The 20,710-nt window shown below is 45.3% G+C and overlaps 1 protein-coding gene across 2 annotated transcripts in view; it reads left to right on the top strand.

Annotated features, from left to right (window-relative positions):
- The window catches only part of CAMSAP2 (calmodulin regulated spectrin associated protein family member 2), a 149,140-nt gene that overhangs the window by 94,424 nt on the left and 34,006 nt on the right, over nt 1-20,710 (top strand). For both annotated transcript variants that reach the window (XM_040359857.1, XM_040359856.1), the window contains 5 exons: nt 5,239-5,378; nt 10,406-10,496; nt 12,045-12,117; nt 16,639-16,673; nt 20,279-20,348. In XM_040359857.1, coding sequence (XP_040215791.1) covers nt 5,239-5,378; nt 10,406-10,496; nt 12,045-12,117; nt 16,639-16,673; nt 20,279-20,348 — 409 coding nt within the window. The remainder of the gene's footprint in view (nt 1-5,238; nt 5,379-10,405; nt 10,497-12,044; nt 12,118-16,638; nt 16,674-20,278; nt 20,349-20,710) is intronic.

The raw sequence follows: 20,710 nt of genomic DNA, 5'->3' as shown, positions 1-20,710 counted from the left end.
CATCTGGGACACCTAAACCCCCCAGTCGCTTCGGCCTTTGCAGAATACGGAGGGCCAGACGGGGACTTCGGCCCTGCCAAATGTAGCGGAGAAACGCACTGTTCAGGCTCGAGAAAAAAGACCTAGGTAAAGAAATAGGCACCATTTGAAGGAAAAACAAAATGCGTGGGAGCACATTCATCTTTAACACACCGACTCGGCCCATCCATGAGAACACCTCCCTGTCCCATCGGCGTAGGTCCGCCTTGATGGTGGAGAGCAATTGGGCATAGTTACTGGAGTATAATTGGGAGTAAAGGGGGGTGAGGTAAACCCCCAAATATTTCATATGAGAAGCACACCATGTAAAGGGGAAGGAGGATTGCAACCGTGTACGCAGGTCCGGTGGGACACTCAACGACAGGATTTCGGACTTTGCAAAATTAATTTTGAAATTAGAAAGGGCTCCGAAAGCCCGCAATTCCATCATAATGTTAGGGAGGGAAAGCAAGGGATTCGCTACATAAAAGAGAACATCGTCCGCATAAGCAGAGAGCTTGTGTTCATGAGAGCCAACACAAAAGCCCTTGATATCAGGGTTAGAACGTATCTTATTAAGTAGAGGCTCTAGGGTGAGGGCAAAAATAAGGGGGGACAGCGGGCAGCCCTGTCTTGTCCCATTCCTAACAGGGAAAGAGTCAGAGAGAGTGCCATTTACCTTGACCTGGGCCTCTGGGCCGCTATACAGGGAGGAGACCCAGGAAAGCATTTTCGGTCCAAGTCCCAATCTAGACAATACAGCCTGCAGATACATCCAATCCACCCTGTCAAATGCCTTTTCGGCGTCAGTGGACAGGAGGAGACAGGGTGGATGGTCCGCCTGCGCCTGTGCCCATTGAATCAGCTGAATGGCCCGATTCGAATTGTCCCTCGCCTCCCGACCGGTAATAAACCCCGTTTGATCAGGATGAACAAGAGAGGGAAGAAGGGGCTGCAACCTATTTGCGAGTATTTTCGCCAAGATTTTAATATCAGTATTTAAGAGCGAAATCGGTCTATAATTACCCGGCACCATACAATCCTTCCCCTCCTTGGGCAGCACCGATATATGGGCTAGCAGGCCCTCCTTAGGCATAGGGGTACCCAAGGCCAGCGCGTTAAAGTAGGTGCACATAGGGCCCGAGAGCAGGGGAAGGAAGGCACGGTAGTAGGCATTCGTGTAGCCATCGGGGCCAGGGCTCTTCCCCGTTGGCAGGCCCTTCACAACAACTTCTAACTCCTCAGAAGTAATCGGAGATTCTAGGACCTTACTAGTCTTGAGGGGGAGTTGAGGGGTTCGGGCTTCAGCTAAATAGTCACGGATACGTTCTTGTTTCTGCGCCTCCGTAAGACCCGGGAGTATGGCAGGCAGGTGGTACAATTGAGCATAGTAATCTCTGAAAACGGCCGCTATCTTAGAGGGATGAACCACCGGGGGACCCGACCCTACTTGAAGCTTATGCACATGACCTGAATCACGCTGTTTCCTCAAAGCCCTGGCAAGGAGACGTCCACATTTGTTACCATACTCGTAAAATTTAAAGGACACACGACGCAGACGCTCACGTATACGGGTGTCGAGCAAAGTAGCTAGCTCCACGCGAAGGGACTCTAAGTTAGCCGACAGCTCCGGCGTCAAGCGTCTCTTATGTTCAGTTTCCGCGATTTGTATTTTCCGCAACAGGGATTGAAGGTCTCCCTCCCGCGCTTTTTTCAGACGCGCTCCCTGTGATATAAGCTCCCCCCTTAGCACTGCCTTGTGCCCCTCCCAGACCGATGCCGCCCCTACCTCCGCTGAGGCGTTTTCAGAGAAATAATGAGTGATAGTGTCGGAAACGCTCTTGCGGGCTACAACATCATCTAGAATATTCTCGTTCAGGCGCCAAGTCCAAGACTTAGCTCCAGAAACCAGCGGGTGTATAGATAGGGACACCGGGGCGTGATCCGACATGGTGATGGAACCAATCGACGCACCGGACAAAGAGTCCAGGGTGAACTGGTCCATCAGCAGTAGGTCTATCCGGGTGTACACAGCGTGTGTCGCCGAATAATAACTATAATCCTTCACCCTCGGGTGGAGCGTTCTCCAGCAATCCACAAGATGGTGTGTTTGTAAAGTCTTACGGAAACGTTTCAGGAAAGCAAAAGAGTGGGCAGAGCGTCCGGAGGATGTATCCATGGCAGGGTCAGGGCTAACATTAAAATCCCCCCCTAGAATCAGCTGACCCTCCCGAAAATGGGAGAGGGAATCCAGGAGGGAGTCCAGGAAGGCCAGCTGACCAGAGTTCGGTGCGTACACGGTTGCAAATGTAAACATACGACCCATGATGTGCCCCTTAATGAAAACAAATCTGCCATTCGGGTCAGCCAGCTGTTCTGACAGGACGAAAGGGCAGGCCTTGTGTATAGCTATAGCGACTCCACTAGACTTAGAGCGGGGCGAATTACTGAGGAACCATTGAGAATAAAGGTGCGTAGGCAGGCGGGGGACCGAGTCGGTGCGAAAGTGTGTCTCCTGCAGAAAAAGAACATGTGCCCCTAGGCGTTTAGTCTCGAGCCACAACTTACTGCGTTTGTTGGGGGATCCCAGCCCTCGGACGTTATAAGACGTCACCTTTAAGGAAGCCATAGGGTAGATAATCGGGGAGCCCCCCCTAGCCAGGAGGGGAGAGAGATTTGCAGACATCCAAACCACGGTGTAATGAGTACTGAAAAAAACATTGAGAACGGAAAAAAAAGAAAAACGTGAGAACAAAAACAAAACATAACACATATTAGCCTCCAAAAGGGAGGTGATTCAAAAAAACCCCCTGAGGTATCCAAATCCGATTGGTCGGGGACCTCCACCCAGTCGGCAAGCCGGCATAGGGAGAAGGTCAGCGAGCAACCCGGGATCCCAACCATGGGACAGGACTCCATGGAGTCGGCCTACGTGGGGGAAGAAGCGCAGCATGAGGTGCGAGCCCGCCCACAGGGAGTAAGCCCGCCGCATATCATTAGAATGGCAAGACACCCACAGAGGATGTCGCCCACAGAAAAAATACCACAGCAGCATCAAAAATGCGAAAAACAGTCAAACATAATAAAGCATCAATAACAGTGCCCTCAACTCGTGTGCAGTATAAGAAAAACCTGGCAGACAGTCCACCGTCAACCACGGCTCAGTAGATCATTTAGGACCCCCTCTGGGGGGGAGATGAGGGCTGAGAAGCCAGATCTTCTTGGGGAGCATCCATCCGGGAGCGGCGCCTGTTGCGGCCCTTACGCCGGGCCGTACGCCAAGGGTGCGATTGCATGGGCAAGGGAATCTCAGGAGCGGACTTCCAGTCTGGAACATCGATGGTAGGGAGGCCCAGTTTCTGCAGAAAGTGTGGCAAATCATCCACGGTGCGTAAAACAACTTGGCGGCCATCCTTAGTCACGGAGAGCTGGAAAGGAAAGCCCCATCTATAGGTTAGCTGGGCATCCTGCAGTGCTGCAAGTAACGGTTTCAAAGCACGGCGTTGCATCAGGGTACGTCTAGACAGATCCGGAAAAAAAGACAACTGTGCCCCATCAAAGTCCACATGACGTACCCCCCTGACATGGGCCATTATGCTTTCTTTCAGGGAGTATTTATGCAATTTGCAAATAATGTCTCGTGGCTTGTCAGGGTCATCTGACGGTGGGCGCAGCGCCCTATGTGCCCGGTCAATTTCGATGCGGTCAGGTGCATCTCGGCCAAGAACCTGCTTAAAGAGGCCCTGTAAGGAGGGCACAATGTCCCTGGGGCCAGTAGCTTCGGGCAAGCCTCTGATACGAATATTAACCCTGCGGCTTCTGTTTTCGAAGTCATCCATTTGATCGATTAGGGCTTCAATCCTGCGGTCCTGTCTCTTGCAGTGTTCATGGAGAGACTGTAGAGCCGGAGCAACCACATCCCACTGTGCCTCTAAGTCCTCCACTCTACCCCCAATGTGTGCAGTGTCCGCCTGTAAGGCTTCAATGTCCTGCCTTAGGGCCTTCTCGACCCTGCCAGCAAACAGCTCCAGATCAGCTTTTGTGGGGAGAGCCAAGATGTGTGCTCTAAGATCTGCATCCCCCATCATCTCATTCAAGGGCTCCGCTGCAGGCAAGGAGCTGGCCGTGCTAGCAGGGGAGGTGGGAAGCTGTGGCGAGTGAGGAGGGGAAGGCTGCTGCAGCGAAGGGATAGGAGAGGCCGCGTGTGAGGCCTTGTACCTGCTCGCCGGCGCCATCTTGGGAGTCTCAGGAGCGCGTCCCCGCTCCATGAAATAAACGTCCAGAGAACCGGATCGGTGCCGGGAGGATCGCTGTGGTTGCGGCGAGGTCTTCCGCTGCTTAGCCGGCATATTTGTGGAGCAAAAGGACCCGGCGGATGTCTGCTGTGGATGCTGTTAGAGCGGCGTGCGGACGGAGCTCCCTACAGACACGTCCTCACACGTCCATGCCGCGGCCACGCCCCCTTATTTTTGTATTTTTACAAATAAGTGCCTATAAAGTCCATTTCTCAATTCCATACTCTATTCAATATAATTAGGATGCGGCACTATGTTATTTAAGGATGTTTGATTGCCATCCAAGGGCAAATGCAATAAATTTTCAAAAGACATTTAATTTTAGACTACCATGTGCTCTGGCGGGAAAAAATGCATTCTGGCAGCCATAAAAAGGAGCCACCGTCCAGTGGTGACCTGACACAACACCAACAACAGTGCCACTAATGAAGACAATGTCACCATTTCCTCACTATCCATCCAGTGTTCAAATAAGAAGGCAGTGTGGTGGTTTGATATAACACAGTGACCCAGACTTGGGCCCCTTTAACACTTTGCTTTCAATGGGAATGAGCTGTGGAGGAGCGGTGCTCCTCTCACCGATCCAAAGATGCTGCTAGCAGGACTTTTGGCGCGGTCCTGCTAGCGCACTGCTCCAGTGTGAAAGCCCTTGGGCTTTCACACTGGAGAAACAGCAGCCACTGTTTAGGGTTGGTTTGCAGGCGCTATTTTTAGCGCAATAGCGCCTGCAAACCACCCCAGTGTGAAAGGAGCCTTGCTGGTGAGCAATGCAGCTATCTTATACAGGTATTTATATTTAGAAAGCTTTTATACATTGGATTTTGGTAACCAAATTACACAAATCTTAACAGCAAAATTTTATTTTTCTGGCTGTTTACTAATAATGAAAGCATTTTTTTGTTTTTTTTTTTGTTTTTTTTCTTAGATATCTGCTTCAAAGAATCTATGTCTCTGGCTGACAGTCTTTATAACCTCCAGTTAATCCAGGACTTTTGCCAGGAGTACTTGAATGGATGCTGTCATTTTAGTTTGGAAGACATGTTATATGTTTCATCCTCAATTAAGGTAAGTATTTACATTTCTAGATTAAAACCCTAATTGAACTTTTAGTTTAAATCTGCTAAACAGATTCCAAGTGAAAGAAAACAAAAGTGTTTCAGGTTTTGCTTTAGAAAAGCAGCTTCAGTCTGCATAGAAAAGCCTGTCCTCTGCCAGCATTCTGTAAACAAAGACCCGTGTTCTCAAGCTCCCTGCTAAGTCATACCTATAGCTTCTTTAGCAGCAAAACCCATACTACCTGCTAGGCTTGAATGGGACTGTCTACACGTGGATGCACCGAAAACCTGTGCATCACAGTCTAATTCCTAATGATAAAATAGAAGAATACTTTGCCTTACCTTGTGGCAGGAGCAGCTGCTTTGAAAGCTATTAGCTGCACACTGAGAAGTACTGTTAATTGGTACTCTCAGCCTATAGCTGCCTTCTCATTGTCAGAGTACCCCAGAGGAGGTGAGTGTAAAGCCTCATATACAAAATCAAATTTTCCGACGAGAATTGTGCGATGACAGGCTGTTGTCGGAAAATCTGACCGTTTGTATGTTCCATTGGATAATTGTTGTCCGATTTTCCGCCAACAAATGTGGGATAGAGAAGAGGAGTCACCGCTCAAGGCAGAAATGAAGAACCTCCTCACCGGATCTGAAGCCAAGGGTGCTGGCAATGCATGTAATAATGCAAAAATGAAAGGGGATGTCTGGACAGCCGCACACCAAAAAATGTATTGCTTCATTGTAAAAATAAAATCACAGAATACATGCCACAGCAAACCGGATACAGACTGACGTATTTCACACTAGAACTTAGTGCTTAATCCTTTGATTAAGCACCAAGTTCTAGTGTGAAACGCATCAGCCTGTATCCTGTTTGCTGTGGCATGTATCCTGTGATTTTATTTTTACAATAAAGCAATTTATTTTTTGGAATGCAGCTGTCCAGACATCCCCTTTCATTTTTGCAACAAATGTGGGATAGCATGCTTTAAAATTGGCCGACAAATGTGTGTTGTCGGATTATCCAACCGTGTGTACACAAGTCCTTCGGACAAAACTCCAAAGTACAAACACGCATGCTCAGAAGCAAGGCTAACCATAACACAACATTAGCAGAAGTTGCCCAAAGGGAGGGGGCGAGCACGACACTCCACACCAGGGAGAAAGCCTCACATTACTGTGTGGAGTTACAGACAGAAGAACAGGAAGTGAGGATTTCGCAGAAGAAATAAGGACTTTTAAAAGCAAAATTGAAGGATGAGGTAAGTGAAGGAGGACTGCACTAAGGTAAAGGAAGCTACCTTATTTATCAGCGTATACCGCTCACTTTTTTGCCCTGAAAATCGGGGCAAAATCGTGGGTGCGCCATATACGCCGATACCCGCTTTCCCGCGCCGAGTTTGAATACTGCGCCGGCTTTCCTCTCGCGCTCACGTCCTGGACGTAAGCGTGAGAGTAGCCGAGCCTGCCCGACTATACACGAGTGTACTGCGCTCGGTATATGCCGGCGCAGTATTCAAACTCGCCGCGGGGATCGAGCGGGGAGGATGCCGCAGAAGGACGCCGGACCCGACGAAGAGGACACCCGGAGCCGCAGACGGACGCCGGACCCGACGAGGCCGCCGATGGACGCTGCGCAAGACACCAAAACTGTAAATCTTTTTTTACAGGAATGTCGGGTCCACTTTAGGGGTGCGCGCTATACGCCGGAGCACGCAATACCCCGATAAATACGGTAGTTAGGGAATTTATTTTTTTACCTTTACAACCCCTTTAACAAGAAAAACCCCTTCCTATTTCATGCTGTCAGCAATGGCACCACATGGGACAGAAAAAGCCTGAGAAAGAAAATTATATATTTTCACAAGAAAGGTGAAGGCTACAAGAAGATCAGCATGCTTTACTTATCAGTCAGAATACTGTAGCAAAAGTGATGCAAATTTTTTTACAAAGATGGAACTGCAACCATCTCCCGGAGTTAACACCTCGTCAGGAGCGTCTTCTGATGAAAAGAGTTGAAGAAAATCACCGTGCAAGTTCACTGCAGTTACAGATGGTTCTGCACATCTAGTAAACAGATAATGAAATCTGCCAGCACAGTACTTGACACAGTACTTTTATGTCCTTGAGTTTTTAGAAAAGAGCATTTAACCACTTAAAGACCAGACTTTTTTCTGATATTTGTTGTTTGCAAGTAAAAATCTGTATTTGTTGCTAGAAAAATACTTGGAACCCCCAAACATATAATATTTTAGCAGAGACCCTAGAGAATAAAATGTCAGTCTTTCCAATATTTTATGTCGCGCTGTATTTGCACAGCAATCTTTTAAACGCATTTAAAAAAATAAATTAATGAATAAAAAAAGAAATAAACAGTAAAGTTGGCCCGATTTTTTTTTTCTATAATGTGAAAGATGTTGTTACTCCATGTAAATGCATACCCAACATGTCATGCTTGTAAAATTGCATACGCTCGTGGAATGGCGACAAACTGTTTTTTTTTTTTTATTATTATTATTATTTATTTTACTTTTTTTTTTTTTACACTGTCCCCTTTTTTAATTATCATTTTTTTTTTTAATTCCTATTACAAGGAATGTAAACACTCTTTGTAATAGAAATAAGCATGACAGGTCCTCTTTATTGAGAGATCTGGGGTCAAAAAGACCTCAGATCTCTCATGTACCGTTGGGCCTCATGCACACTGGGCATTCTAATAACATTAAAAAAACGTCAAACGTTGGTATCTGTTTACTCGGCGCAACATCATCTTTCACATTATACAAAAAAAATTGGGCTAACGTTACTGTTTCGTTTTTTTAGAATTCATGAAAGTGTCTTTTTCCCAAAAAGTTGCGTTTAAAATACCGCTGCACAAATACCGTGTGACATAAAATATTGCAACAATCGCCATTTTATGCTCTAGATTCTCTGCTAAAAAAAATACATATAATGTTTGGGGTTCGAAGTAATTTTCTAGCAAAAAATACAGATTTTAACTTGTAAACACCAAATGTCAGAAATGGGCTTAGTCATGAAAGGGTTAAAGCGGAGGTTCACCCAAAAATCAACTTTCTGCCATTAGATCCAGCATACTGCTGACATCTGCAGTAGGCTGGGGTTTTTTTTGTACTTACCGTTTTATCAGCCGTTGTTATCCGGCTCCGAGCGGGGATTCCTGCGGGGAATAGGCGTTCCTAAGCCAAGCGGATTTGATTGACGTGCTGCTAAAGCGCGTCACGCCTTCCAAAAATACACTCGGGTGTTTACAGCGCCTGCCGTGTAGAGATGACTGCGCAGGCGCCGTAAACACTCGAGTGTCACTTTGGGTATTTTCGGAAGGCTCGACGCGCTTTAGCAGCCCGTCAATCAACTCCGCTTGTCTTAGGAATGCCCATACCCGGAAGTAATCCCCGCTCGGAGACGGATAACAACGGCTGATAAAGTAAGTACAAAAAAAAAACAGCATACTGCAGATGTCGGCAGTATGCTGGATCTAATGGCAGAAAGTTGATTTTGGGTGAACCCCTGCTTTAAAAGAAACCTTAGTTGATGAAAATTGGGATACTTCAGACAGTGGAAGTGAATGATTCTCCTCCTCCTCCTCCAGGTGGCAGCACTTCCTGGAATCTCGGTGCTAAAAGTGCAGCTTTTATGTTTTTTTATTGGTTCTCGTAGGAGAATTTCAATACTTGAATGAATGGACTTTTATCTCCAGCCAACATGTAAGGAATGTGCAGCTAACTGAATACATCTGAAGCTTTGCTGGCAGTGGCCCCAGTTTAATTAACATTGCACTTTTGCCTAACACAGGTGTGTGGTATGAGAGGTTCTGATTATTACAATACGTTTAAATGGTTCTTAAAGTAGAAGTCCACCCTAAAAAAAACGAAAATCCCTGCATCTAGACATCCAAGATCTAACACTAACCTATCTAGCCCTGTAAAGAAGAAATCGGTATACATGCCTTTTCTGCAGCCGATCCCACGATGAGCTGTCAGCCACGGCTTCGCTGTGTAGGTTGTTCTAGAGGACACATCCAACAATGAAAGCCCCATAGTAACACTATGGGTGTCGTCACTCCCCATTCATTTCACAGCCGTTGTCCCCCATTCATTTTACAGCCGTTGTCTGCTGTGTCCTCTGCAGAGCTTCCACCGATTGGGACCGGATCAGCTTCAGAAAAGGTATGTATACTGAATGCTTTTTTTTACAGGGCTAGATAGGTTAGTCTAAAGCAGTGTTTCTCAATTCCAGTCCTCAGGCCCCCCCAACAGGTCGGGTTTTCAGGATTTCCATTATTTTGCACAGGTGATTTGATCAGTTTCACTGCCTTAGTAATCACCACAGCCTTTTCATCTGAGGGAAATCCTGAAAACCTGACCTGTTGGGGGGGCCCGAGGACTGGAATTGAGAAACACTGGTCTAAAGCCTTGTACACACGATCGGACATTTTCCGTGGATTTCTACCCGAAGGGCGTTGTCCGTGAACTTGGTATGCATACACACAGTAGAACATTTTCAGCCAACAAACACGGACGCAGCGACATAATAGACGTACTACGTGGTTTTTCAGCTCTTTAGCGCCACCCTTTGGGCAACTTCTGCTATTGTTGTGTGATCTTTAGCATTGGTTCTGAGCATGCGTGTTTGTACTTTGGACTGGGTACACACCATCGGATTATGCTCCATTTGTCCGATAAAAAAAGCGAAAACATTTATCTTATGGAGTGTACACACGGTCGGATTGTCCGATCAAACAGGTCCATTGGAAAATTATCAAAAAGTCCGATTGTGTGTATGGGCCTTTAGAATGTGGATGTCTGTAGATGCAGGGATTTTAGTTTTAGGGCGGACTTGCACTTTAAATATTTCCAAAATGGTTACCTGTGAATAGTAAGTGCTTTTTGTGATCTGAAGGAACTGTACAGCTTACTAGCCACTTCTTGAGCCCTACATGTCTTGAGATCCTGGTTTCCTTTTTTTTTTTTTCATATTTCTGATTTTGCTTCTATCTGATGTTTTTTTGTTTTTTTTTGACAGGCCAATTACTTGGTGTTCATGGCTGAGCTTTTCTGGTGGTTCGAAGTGGTAAAGCCTTCATTTGTACAGCCAAGAGTTCTCAATCTTCAAGGTAATGTTTCTGCATACAAAAATAAAAACAAATTCAAAAAAAGAATCTCTTCTAGAACAGTCATCAAACCTAAAGTAATGTTTGGTTGTTTTATATAGGCTGGCATACATGTTCACTCCATAGGTTGGAAAGGTCCTCCTGTAAGGCAGTGCAGAATACATACAGGGTGTGTTGATGAAGCAGCAGCACAAACATTTCCCCCTCTGGTGGTCAGAAGTAGCACTGCATTTAAATTTCACATTACATATGTTTGCTTGTCAAAAAATAAAATTGTGTGAGAGAAATTTATCCTTTGAGAAATGTTTAGATTTGTGCTTGAATGTCTCCAGAAATGTAATCTGAACAATGCTGCCATGAAAAATATGTGAACTTTCACACTAGTGGAGCCAACTTTATTGGCTAGATAACACTACTACTTTCTGTGTCTGCTGATCAGACCTGGCACAGTGGTAAGAGGGTGGGGGAGTTTCATACACACTCTAATTAGATTACGTGTTTGGGATTTTCTGCTTGAATAGCTGTTTAATGTTTATTATTTGGGCTGCAATTGAGAACTCCTTCTCAAAAATCGAATTTCTAGTGTTTTGACGAATCTGTCATTTTACTCCCATGTGTTGAGTTATTTTCATGTTCAATATCTTTTGATTTTAGCTTACAGATACCCTAATATTGTGTTGTATAATCTTCTGTTGCAACCTATTATTCATTAATTGCTCAATGATACAAAAAGGCTAGGTCCCGGGAATGAAGAGCAGCTCATCATGATGCTTTCTTCACACTTCTCGCTTGTTTCCGTAGTGCTGTGGAACATACAGGTGATATTTGGCTAACTAGCAGCAATGTTTTAATAGAGGATACGTTTTTTTTTTTTTTTTTTCCTTAGGGCTCTTTTGTCTTATAACCTTTTTCGTTATTATGAGCTTTAAAGCCCAACTCTGGGCACACACACACTGCAAGGGATAATTCTCATTAAATCTAGTTGGTTGGAGAAGAGGTTGTATTACTTTCCTGTCTCCATCCTCCAGCAGACTACTCGATCCATGCAACTGGTCCTCTTTTTCTAAGCTTCCCCAGGCCATAGTCACACGCTCATCCCCACCACAGACTGCGGACTCTGAGGTTCCAGCCACAGAGCGTGGAGGAGAGTGGCAGAATATTTTGGAGAGGGGAGTCGGGAAATACAACCTTTGGTGTAATCCCCCAGATTTTACAAACATTTACCCAGGTAGTACAGGGTTGCCTACTCCAAGGTGTTTTTTCGTGTACTAGGAAACTATGAATTATACGGTTTTCTTCAGTTGCGGAAATTTTATTATAATACATTTTATTATTTATTTTATTTATGTTAAAGTGTATTTATTAGTATGCTGCTGTTTGACCCATTTTTTCTGAGTTTCAGACAGACAAGTACATTTTTAAATGTAAAGTTAATAAAATATAACCAATTAAAATCTTGCAGGTAGTAAGTCTGATTTTATTTTTTATTTTTATGTGAATTAAAATAAACTTGGCTTCATTAATGTTTTTACATTTCTGTTTTGTTTTCAGACCCCTCTAAGTTGTCTTCAAAATCATCGCACTTTAACAGGAGGCATACACTTGGAAGTTCCTCAAATGCCAGGTACACATCACATATACTGTAAATGCTTATTATAGGGCGTGTATAAGAACATCACAGATTAGATTAATGTATACCTGTTGATAATGCCTTAAAGGGGTTGTAAAGACAATGATATTTTCTACTTAAATGAACGTCTGACAGTTGCTAATAAGGTAAAAAGTAATGATTGCCATTATAACTACTGTTTATACCTGTTAAAATCGAGCTGGTTTATACACCTCCGTCACCCCTGAATCATTATTCCCACTCACTTCCTGGTTTGCGGTGCGCGTGCATTATTGCTACGTCACGGCCTAATGGGAACTACAGTTCGCATTGGGCTTAGCGGCGTTGCGCATGCGCAGAGCACTTTTTTTAAACCGACGGACGAGAACGAGCAAAGTTCTCAAGAACACACACAGCCACACTCCGCCCCTACCGTCCCTAGTATACACCTCTTCCCGCCCCCATGCCTATACCCATTCATTCCTCCCCAGTCTACACACACATTTCCGCCTCCCCAGCCGACGAAGCCACGTTTTTTTCAATGGGGGGGCGGAATTGTAATGAGTTCTGCTAAAGAAAAAGAATGCAAGGGAGGCGGAGCTACAGCATCCTAGAGACGCCCACTTATGTCCTGCCTCCGTGCCTGTGAATGATAGAGAGCGTCTTCACGCAGGGCTGTAGTCATAGTGAGGGGGGGAGCACGTTCTGCTTTCCACCATGCAAAACGGCTCAGATGCTGGTGGAAAGCAAGAAGAGGAGATGGCATTTTCAAAGCTGGATTATTCTAATTTGGAGGGCAAATGGAAAAATGAGGTAAGTGATATTTAAATGCTCTAGCTTACAGCAATCAATTTAGTTAATACAAAACTAACCTTTAGTGTTCCTTTAAGCTTTTCCTGCTCAAGCTAATAATTTACAAATCTAGTGCTTTGCAGAATTATTTCCACATTGTGTAACATTAAGACATGGAATTAGTATTTTACCTTTGCAGAGGGCAGTTTTACAATATTGTGGTTCTTGGTATTAAACCACTCAAATGTAGCCTTGGCTGTGTGTCCTGTGAAATGGACAGCTTGCCATGTACATTTACCATGTAGGGCAATAGGTTTTCCTTAATGTCTAAATTGGCTCCAATATGATTGTGAATGGGATTGCCTCCTACCCAACAGGACATACTCACATTTCCTTTGATCTCATGCTACTCTGTTGTGTTTTTGTTTTGTTTTTTTCATTTAATTACTGAATAATCTCCCCCCCATGAACAGTACCGCGTTGGCTTTCTGCGACTTATCAGCACAGAGCTAGCAGTTATGGTCGGCGTGTATAGCACCGTCTAGGGTAGGGGCCAATTTATAAAGCGTAGGAATACCCTTGTTAACACCATTACACAGCTTTTCTGTTTCAAAGAGAATAAACGTAGCATAGTATTTCTAAAGGCATGTCTACTCCAGCAGCATCAGGTAGAGTAGTGACAGCGGCATATTTTTCATTGCTGGACTATAGCTAGGCAGTAGGTGCACATTGTAAGTACCTCTGCCTATTTGTTCTAAGGACTATGTTTACCCGAAAGAGAGGTGAGAAGAATACTATGGGGAGAAGCTTTTTGCTGTAGAACAGTGCCACTTTTATTTTGTGGCCTTGCCCTTAGGGTTAGCCACCGCGCCCCGGGTGTTTAAAAAAGTTCTGACCTCAGTACTAGCAAGACTAAGGGGCCAGGGTATAGCAGTAATGGCATACCTAGATGACCTGCTGCTGATGGATCAGTCGGTTGCATGCGCCAGAGTCTCAGTTGGTGGATGATAACCATAAATTTGCAGAAGGGGAAATCCTTCATGCCAGTAACCTGGAAGGTTGCAACAATGGAGCCCCTTAGGCTAGGGAGCGGTTCTGGAGGAGACTACTGTCCAAGGGAAGTGGTCGGAATCAGAGAAAGCCTTGCCCATCAACATTCTAGAGATTCAAGCAGCGCATCTGGCCCTAATGGTCTGGACATTCAGATTACAAGGTTGTCCCGATGGGATACAATCTGACGATGCCACAGCAGTGGCTTACATCAACCACCAAGGTGGTACCAGAAGTCATGCAGCCCAGAGGAAAGTGAACCATATTTTGGCCTGGGTAGAGAAGCATGTAGCTTGCCTATCGGCAGTCTTCATTCCAGGAGGGAATTGTTCCCAGGAGAATGGTGTCTGTATCCTGACATTTTTTCTGCCATTTGCCAAAAATGGCACACCCCGGACGTAGATATATTGGCGTCCAGGTTCAACAAAAAGTTTGTGTCAAGGGATCCACTCGCATTTGGGAGAGATGCGTTAGTAACCCATTGGAATCAGTTCTCACTGATTTAAGCATTTCCCTTAGTTCAGCTGCTACCGCAGCTTCAAAGAGGAAGGTAAGCCGGTAATACTAGTAGCCCTGGCATGGCCCAAATGATCCTGGTATGCAGATATCATAACAGTGGCATTAGGAAAACCGTGGACTCATCTGTCCCATCCAGACTTTCTTTCGCAAGGACCAGTGTTCCATCCTGCCTTGCAGCCGCTAAATTTAACGGTGTGGCTATTGAAGCCCACATTTAAAAAAATCAGGGGCTTTCAGGCTCAGTATTAACTACCCTGATTAATGCAAGTAAGCCGGCTTTCAGGAAACCAAAGGATGGCATTCCTGGAAGTATGTCATAGTAAGGGTTCTTGCCTTCCTACAGTTGTGGGTAGAAATGGAGCTAGCCTTGAGTACAATAAAGGGTCAGATCTCGGCCTTGTTGGTATTCTTTTAAAAGCTGCTTGCTTCGCATTCTTTGATCCAGGCCTTTATACAAGGGGTAACTCGTATAATTCCGCCAGTTTGGTCACCCTTGTGCCCATGGGATTTGAATCTAGTTTTATCGGCCTTACAAAGACAGCCCTTTGAGCTGATGCGCCATATTTCCTTGATCCTTTCGACAAGGAAGTTGATGTTTTTTGGTTGCAGTAACTACAGCAGGGAGAGTATCAGAATTGGCAGCTTTCTTTTGTAAAGAGCCATACTTAATTATTAATAACGATAAGGTGGTGTTGTGTCCTCAACCAACCTTTCTGCCAAAGGTAGTGTCCAGATCCTTGTCCTCCAGCGGAAAACTTTTTACATTCTCTCGATTGTAGTGAGAGCTATCAGGGTCTATCTGAAGGTGACAGGTCAGATGAGGCAAACTGATGCTTTGTTTGTACTGTCAGAAGGGCCCAGGAAAGGGCAGACAGCATTGAAATCGACTATTTCAAAGTGGATTCGTCGGGTTATAATCCAGGCTTATGGTTTAAAAAAGGTTCCACCTTTTCAAGTTAAAGCGCACTCTACTAGTGCTTCATCGGCGGTGTATCACCAAGCCTCTGACTCAGATTTGCAAGGCCGCAACTTGGTCGTCAGTCCATACATTTACTAAATGTTTTCACTTGGACGTAAGACGGCAAGAGGATGCCACTTTTGGGCGCAGTGTACTGCAGGCAGCATTATAGATCCTCATGTCTGATAGCAGTCTGCTTTTATTTGTTTATTTGTTTCTGCCTCCCCTCGGAGGCATTGCTTCGGGACATCCCACATAGCAATTGCTATGGCTGCTCTGTGTCCCGTGATGTACGATAAAGAAAATATGATTTTTATAACGACTTACCTGTAAAATCCTTTTCTTGGAGTACATCACTGGACACAGAGCAGCCATAGTAATTACTATGCGAGTTATACACTACCTATAGGTGACTGGGGAAGCCCCCCTCTATATAACCCCTCCCATACAGGAAGTGCCTCAGTTTTTGTAGCAAAGCAATAAAATATATATATAAAATATGTGTGTGTGTGTGTAAGCTGTTCTAAAAATCATATGTTAAACAAAGCTCCATGAAATACCTCAGTGTAAGCACCAGGGCAGGTGGAGGGAGAACCCTACATCATGTAACTCCTGAATCGGCAGTAAAAAAGGTGCATAAATGAAAGGAATGGAGAGAAGTAATAAAAGGGGAAAATAAATTGAGAAGAAGAAAGTAAGGGGCGTACAGGGGGATAACCACTGACTCCACACAATGCTCTGCATTTTATGAATGACTCGTAAAATGCGGGCACAGTGTGGAGTAAACACTCTGGTGACCTCTGCAAGCAATGTATGGTCTCCATTATAAAACCGGCCCATAGTGGTGGTAGAGAGAATCTAAGGGAATGTTTCCTTGGTTTCATGAGGTTTTCTAACCAATGCTGTGTTTTGCATGCCAGGCCTTTAAGAGGGGCATTGACATACCCTTCTGAATCTGCTGTTTTAGAATTTCCATATTCCTAACTGCCACTGAGGTATAGTGAAGTCTATACACCTAATTTTTGATTGTCCTAACAGAATAGCTCCTTATCAGTGATAACAGTATTTATCACTCCCAAATCACGTATAGCCCTTGATGCTTTGTATTTTTTTTATTGGCATAGAAATTACAAAAGAACTAGAATATATTTAAAGAAGGAAAATTAGTTCTGTCTCTTCTTTTAACAAAAGATCTAATAGTCATTGTTCTTTTTCAGAAACCCACAAGATGTACCACCATCACCTGGTCAAGGTAGGATTCCAGCTTTATTAATTTGATTGCAGATCAGCTAGTTCAAGAATGGCTTTCAGCTTGAATTTTGTGTGTGTGTGTGTGTGTGTGTGCAGGGCCGGCCTTAGCGTTGTGCGAGTCGTGCGCCCGCACAAGGCGCCATGAGCAACAGGGAGCCGTGCCTGTTGAGTCCTGTGGCCAGTAGCAGCCGGATTTCTCCACTCGCTATCGCTGTCACGATATGCGATGTGCTTTGAGCCAGTGGGTGCTCTGTGATTGGCAGAACAGGCCATGTGCGATGGGCGGGGCATGCCAGGAAGCAGACATGGGGGTCTGTGAATGGCCATGCTGAGCTGGTGCTGGTCATGTGTGTAGGCGGGGGCGGAGCTGCACTGTGGATTCGATGATCGTGCCTGCTTGCTTGCTCCCAGAGTCCTGCCTCCCGATGTGTGTCTCCTGAGGACTCATCTGCCAGGTCAGTTTACCCCCCCTCCTCTGTGTCACCCCCCCGAGGGAGTAGGTATTGGTCTGGGGAGAGGGAGGGAGCAGCCAGAAAGTCAGTGTGTAACGTGTGATGCCTCCATAGTAAAATGCTGGGCCTTTTACTATAGGGGGCTCTGGTGGACTACAAGGCCCAGCATTTTACTATAGGAGGCATTGGTGGGACTAAAATGCTGGTCATTGTAGTCCACCAGAGCCCCCTATAGTAAAATGCTGGGCCTTGTAGTCCACCAGAGCCCCCTATAGTAAAATGCTGGGCCTTGTAGTCCACCAGAGCCCCCTATAGTAAAATGCTGGGCCTTGTAGTCCACCAGTGCCTCTATAGTAAAATGCACCAATTACTATAGGGGGCATTGGTGGACTACAAGGCCCAGCATTTTACTATAGGAGGCATTGGTGGGACTAAAATGATGGTCATTGTAGTCCACCAGAGCCCCCTATAGTAAAATGCTGGGCCTTGTAGTCCACCAATGCCTCTATAGTAAAATGCACCAATGCTGTAGTGTCTGTGTGTATTGTGTAGTGGTCTGTGGGTAGTTTATTGTGTAGCGGTGTGTGGGTAGTTTATTGTGTAATGGTCTGTGGGTAGTTTATTGTGTAGTGGTCTGTGTGTATTGTATAGCGGTCTGTGGGTTGTTTATTGTGTAATGGTCTGTGGGTAGTTTGTGTAGCGGTCAGTGTGTGTGTATTGCGTAGCGGTCAGTGTGTGTGTATTGCGTAGCGGTCAGTGTGTGTGTATTGCGTAGCGGTCAGTGTGTGTGTATTGTGTAGCGGTCAGTGTGTGTGTATTGTGTAGCGGTCAGTGTGTGTATTGTGCAGCGGTCTGTGGGTAGTTTATTGTGTAGCGGTCAGTGTGTGTATTGTGTAGCGGTCAGTGTGTGTATTGTGTAGCGGTCAGTGTGTGTATTGTGTAGCGGTCAGTGTGTGTATTGTGCAGCGGTCTGTGGGTAGTTTATTGTGTAGCGGTCAGTGTGTGTATTGTGTAGCGGTCAGTGTGTGTATTGTGTAGCGGTCAGTGTGTGTATTGTGTAGCGGTCTGTGGGTAGTTTATTGTGTAGCGGTCAGTGTGTGTATTGTGTAGCGGTCTGTGGGTAGTTTATTGTGTAGCGGTCTGTGGGTAGTTTATTGTGTAGCGGTCTGTGGGTAGTTTATTGTGTAGCGGTCTGTGGGTAGTTTATTGTGTAGCGGTCTGGGGGGGGGCGCCACAGGATTAGCTCGCACAGGGCGCCTGAACACCTAAGGCCGGCCCTGTGTGTGTGTGTGTGTGTGTGTGTGTGTTTTTGTGTTTTTTTTTAGGCTCATTTTAGTGCTGCACAATTTATCGTTAAAAAATCGTGATCTAGATTCAACCCCTCCTTCCTGATCTTAAAGGGGTGTTCCAGGAATTTTTTGTGTTTATTAAAAGTCAGCAGTTACAAAAAGTGTAGCTGCTGGCTTTTAATAAACACACACTCACCTGCTCCACGTTCCAGCGACGCCGACCGGGGCTCCGCTTCTCTCTCCCCCCCCCCCCCCCCCCCCCGGCCGTCGTCTTCATCCTAAGTGTGGGCTTCACGGCCGGGCACCCACTGCGCATGCGCGAGCGGCGCTGCGCTCTCTCATTGGACAGGCGATCGCATGGGACCTGTCGTGTGTCCCAGGCGATCGCCTACTGCAGCCCCTCCCTGTAGGCGATTAAGCTATTCGCCTACGATGCCCCTCGGCGGAAGGAGGAAGTGGGACAGGAAGTCCCACTCCTGAAGCCCCCACTAACCCCCCAAAAAAATTACATGCCAAATGTGGCATGTAAGGGGGGCGAGGAGTGGGTTAAGCGGAAGTTCCAATTTTGGGTGGAACTCCGCTTTAACAGCCATTTCTTTGCTTCAGTGCAGAGAGTTCACTGCTCACAGTTGACAGCTGTCAAAAAATAAAATAAAGAACAGTTTAACCACTTAAAGCGGAGGTCCACACAAAAAGTGAACCTCCGCTTTTTGGAACCCTCCGGTGTCACATTTGCCACCTTTCAGGGGGTAGAAGGGGTGCAGATCCCTGTATAATACCCATCCCCCCCGGTGTCCTCTGGAAAACACACTGGTGAGGACGCGACTCGCGCATGCGCAGTGAAGCCGAAATGCTTTACTTGCTGATTTCCTCACCGAGGATGGCGGCGGGGGCAGCCGAGAGACAAGCGATTGCTCGGCTTCGGTTGCCGACATCGCGGGCACCTTGGACAGGCAAGTGTCCATTTATTAAAAGTTAGCAGCTGCAGTATTTGTAGCTGCTGGCTTTTAGTATATATATATATATATATATATATATATATATATATATATATATATATATATATATATATATATATATATATATATATATATATAAATAAATTGCCGACCCTGGGGAATAAAATAGCGGTTGTTGCAATATTTTATGTCACACTGTATTTGTGCAGAGGTCTTTCAAATACGATCTTTTTTTTGGGGGGGGGGATACAAAAAAAAAAACGAAACCGTAAAGTTAGCCCAATTTTTTTGTATAATGTGCAAGATGATGTTACACCGTGAGAACCGTTATCTTTATTCTAAGCAAAAACAAAATCGTGATTCTCATTTTAGCCCAGAATCGTGCAGCTCTAGCTCATGTTTATTTTTATCATGGATGTAAGGGGCAGAATTATGATCATATTATATTCAGCAATGTTGGATAGCAAGTTAAAACACACCCAGTGTGACCAGTCAGAACTGATCTCATGATTCCAGGAGTTCTGGTTGCTATAGGTAACTGCATGATATGATATTATTATTGTAATGGCATCTTCAAAAAAATTGCAGTTTGGAAAAGTGTTTTAGATATTCTATTCATTTGTCTTGATGCATAGAGAGTGAGACTGGGGGCAGGTGTTGCCGACTCATGGCAGTAATGAGTTTAGCATTCAGGATGCAGTAAACGATGGATCGCCTTATTGTATGACGAAAGAAATGTGATGGAGCCTGATTATCTCATTTCAAATGACTAGGTTGCTGTGTATGAAGTTTTAGATTTTATTTAGTGTTAACTGTGTGTGTGTGTGTGTGTGTGTTAAGGGAAGGGAAGAAAAAGAATGGTAACTTTGATGTTTAAATACATGTTTCCTATATTTGCATTTTCAGCTGCCATTCGAAGATCGTCATCTATGTCGTATGTGGATGGACAGGTTGGAACATGGCCCAAAGAAAAGCGGTAAGAAATATGAAAAATTCTAATGAATTTATATGTACATGGGTTTTTCTGTAAACTTTGTAGGTCGTTTTTTTATGGATTAATATTTAAAGGAGCAGTAAATCCAAAGCTATTTTGGCTATACTTGGGTATCACAGGAGTGCATTTCATTCTGAACTCCTGTGACCCATTTTCAACCGACAGCGGGCCAAAGTCCACAGTCGTTTGATGTTGCTGAGGTGGTCCAGGCTCAAAAAATGCCTCCTACTTGGATCAGTCTCTCAGCGAGCCGCTGGGGGACTGAGCCAGCCGCTCCCACCCCTCCACAGCCTGGTGCTCTAGTGAATGCTGGAGTGGCAGAGTTGTGGGGAGAACTGAGCAAT

Source organism: Rana temporaria, chromosome 7, assembly GCF_905171775.1.
Source record: "Rana temporaria chromosome 7, aRanTem1.1, whole genome shotgun sequence".
NCBI lineage: Eukaryota > Metazoa > Chordata > Amphibia > Anura > Ranidae > Rana > Rana temporaria.
The sequence above is the reverse complement of the archived record's forward strand: the minus strand, read 5'-3'. Positions and strand labels throughout refer to the sequence as shown.